The sequence below is a fragment of the Octodon degus genome, unplaced genomic scaffold (assembly GCF_000260255.1).
Source record: "Octodon degus isolate 3935 unplaced genomic scaffold, OctDeg1.0 scaffold00072, whole genome shotgun sequence".
Lineage (NCBI taxonomy): Eukaryota > Metazoa > Chordata > Mammalia > Rodentia > Octodontidae > Octodon > Octodon degus.
In genome coordinates this window covers 4,235,504-4,238,692 of record NW_004524648.1, presented here as the reverse complement: position 1 = coordinate 4,238,692, position 3,189 = coordinate 4,235,504, and the positions used below count along the sequence as shown (strand labels likewise).

At 38.6% G+C, this 3,189-nt stretch overlaps 1 protein-coding gene and 1 pseudogene across 3 annotated transcripts in view; one reads left to right on the top strand and one right to left on the bottom strand.

The window, feature by feature from the left end:
* Positions 1 to 3,189, bottom strand: part of Ssh2 (slingshot protein phosphatase 2) — a 288,998-nt gene that overhangs the window by 6,072 nt on the left and 279,737 nt on the right. For all 3 annotated transcript variants that reach the window (XM_004635379.2, XM_004635378.2, XM_023719862.1), the window contains one exon: positions 512 to 1,343. In XM_004635379.2, the coding sequence (XP_004635436.1) occupies positions 512 to 1,343 (832 nt within the window). The remainder of the gene's footprint in view (positions 1 to 511; positions 1,344 to 3,189) is intronic.
* Positions 1 to 3,189, top strand: part of LOC105742764 — a 41,286-nt pseudogene that overhangs the window by 15,623 nt on the left and 22,474 nt on the right.

Sequence of the window (3,189 nt, the reverse complement as noted above, 5' to 3'; positions counted from 1 at the left end):
GAAAAAAAGAAAAGAAAAAAGAAAGAATTTTTTCCATCAAATCCATCTTCTGACAGAGACACAGATCGTATTTGGGCAGCATTTGAATCCTGGATGCTTTGTTACCTGTGAGATTTGATCTGAGCTGCAGGGGGATTTCTACTTGCTTAGTCAGCACTCTGTTTCAGATAATTCTTCTTCTTCTTTTTTTTTGCGGTACTGGGGATTGAACTCAGGACTTTGAGCTTGCTAGGCAAGTGCTTATTCTACTGAGCTATCTTCCTGGTCCTCAGCTAATTCTTCTAACAGCCTTACTCACAAGTGTTTCCAATGACTCCGAAAACCTGAAAAGTTAAAATTCTCAAAATTGACACAAAATATTGAGCTCTAAGCTTGCAAATAAATCTCAGGTAGATTGTCTTACTGCCTTCCTAAATCTTTTACTAACATCAAAAATGAAGTGAATATAACAGAGCCCAACATACTTGGTCTTTGGTGAGAACTTTAGGTGAACTATAAAGATAGTTTTTACCTTAGACTGTTCTTCATCCATTGAAGATTCTTCTGATGCATGAGGAGTATTACTCAAAGAGCTGCTTCTCTGATCATCAGTGGTCACTTCAGGAGGTACTTCTACCACTGACAGTCGACAGCTGTCACTCCTTCCTCCACCTAGCTCTTCCATCCTTGAATGGGAAAAAGATCGAGACCGGGTTTCTTGAGAGAGCTCTACAAACTTCTCTAGGGCACTAAAAAAATCAATGCGATCTGTACTGAAATCTGAAATCTCAGCCTGACAGCTGGGCTGGGGGCTTGGAGACTCAGGATCAGGAGACATGGGGAGGTCTTTCAGTCCAGACGTTAACTCTTCCATAGGCAGTAAGTGAACGTTTATGTCTGCTTTTAGTGCATCAGTCTCTAGATCTTCCACTGTTAAATCTGGGAACTTGTTGGCCATTTCTGGGACTTGTCCAGGTTGGATTAAGGCTTTAGACGCATGGCAGTTGTCAAGAGAGAATTTTGACTCGCTGAGACAAAACCCTGATGAACATCCATTGATATCATTTAAGTTTAGTTCATCTTCAATCTGTCCAGCATGAAATTCCCTAGAAGTAAATTCCAAGCAGATCATTCTTTCTTTGGTACACAGGGCTTTCTGACTTGTATCTTGTGGGATCACATGTTCCACAAAGACAGGAGGTATGGATGGGTGACTCTCCATAGTTTTTACCTCAGCAATCTGGTCTGCTGAGGTAGTGATCTCTTTCTTGTTGAGTTCTAGTCCAGGTTTACAGATGGGTTCATGGTGGTCTGAGAGATCACTGTCTGAATGAGATCTCCAGAGTTTGTTATGTCGTTGTTTGCTGTAGAGAACATACACAGGAATCACTTAACTCTCTTTTATAAAAACAGTCTACACCCTCCCAGGAAACCACCCCAGATAAACTTAACGTGCATAAGCATTTCAAAAAATGTTCACTTCAACTAATAGCAAAGAAAAAAAAAGCAAAACAGAAACAATAAATCAACATGACATTTGACTTTTTTTTAACCTATCAGACAAACAAGAGATGAAATGGTTGTTAACAACTGCTGTTGATAATGGTATGGTCAAACAAACTCACTCATATGTTGTTGGTAGAAGTGTGACCTGTAGACTTTTTAAGATCTGTTCAAACTTATTTATTTACATTTATTTATTTTTGTGGCCAGCTCAGCCTGCTGTGGGGGTGGGACTGGTGTGGCATGTGGTGCCAGGGATTGAACAGTATTTCTTGGGCTTGCCTAAGCTTGCCTTAGTCGCTTTAGACTGCTGAGCTATCTCACCAGCCACCAGATCTCTTCAAATTTAACATGCTAGCCAACCAACAATTCTTTCATTTTCTTGCTCATGCTGGTTTTTTGGCAGAACTGGGGATTGAACTCAGACCTTTGTGCTTGCCAAGCAAGTGCTTATTCTACTGAGCCATCTCCCCCGCCCTCATTTTCTTGGAGAATTATTACAATTGCACAACTATATACATGCAAAGATAGATTTTATGACACTAAATCTTATGATTTAGATTTTATGACACTAAAAATTATACACCAAAACAAATTATAGGCCATATATCTATATGCTATGAGGAATTTTAGTGGAATGCCCACATTACATTATTAAGTGAAAAAGTATGTTGAACACATTTCATGTTAGAGTAAGTACAGGAAAAGGACTGGAGAAATAACAAACTGGTAACAGTGATTCTTCAAGGAGAACAGAAAGACTTCTGGGGAGGCTATTACTTCTACAATTTTACAATTTTTGAACTTAAAAAAATGAAGAGCTAAATTAAATATCTCCTTTAAAAATGAACACATTTAACAATTATAATCAGAAAAAAATCTAAAATCAAAACAACATACAAATCATATGAAGGAAATATACTGGATTTTATTACCAAGTTCTCATGATTGAGAGATAAAGGAGTTATATGTAGGATTTTTTTTTTTTTTTTTTTTTGTGGTACCAGGGATGGAACTCAGGACCCTGTGCTTGCCAGGCAAGTGCTTATTCTACTGAACTATCTCCCCAGCCCCATATATAGGATTAATGGCTGATGTGGATGTGTGGGAGAATGCTGATCATTCTTAGATCAGAAAATAGAGGTCAGGTAGCTTAGTGGTAGAATTCTTGCCTAACACATGTGAGGCCCTAGTTTTAATTCCTGGTACCACAAAACCAAACCCAACCCAGTCCAACCCAACTCAACCCAACCCAACCCAACCCAACCCAACACAATTTTTCTGGGCATGGTCGCACATGCCTATAAGCCCAGGTACTTGGGAGGCTTAGGTAGGACAATTCTAAATTCAATGCCACCCTGGGCAACTTAGTGAGACTGTAATAATACAAAAGGCTAGAGATATAGCTCAATAATGCCCCTTACTTCAATCCCCAGTATCATACAACATGCACATGCCAGGCACGAGGTGATGCATATAACCCCAGCACTTAGGAGACTGAGGTAGAAGGATCAATATGATTTTGAAGGCAGTATGAGCTATAAAATGAGTTTAAAGTCAGCCTGAACACAGTGAAATCCTGTCTGAAAACCATGGAAAACAAAAACAAAACAAAATAAAAACTATATGATATAATGTTAAAAGAAGACCATAAGGACTAAAAGGACCATGACATAATTTTGAAAACAATAAAATTAGTGGAAAAAT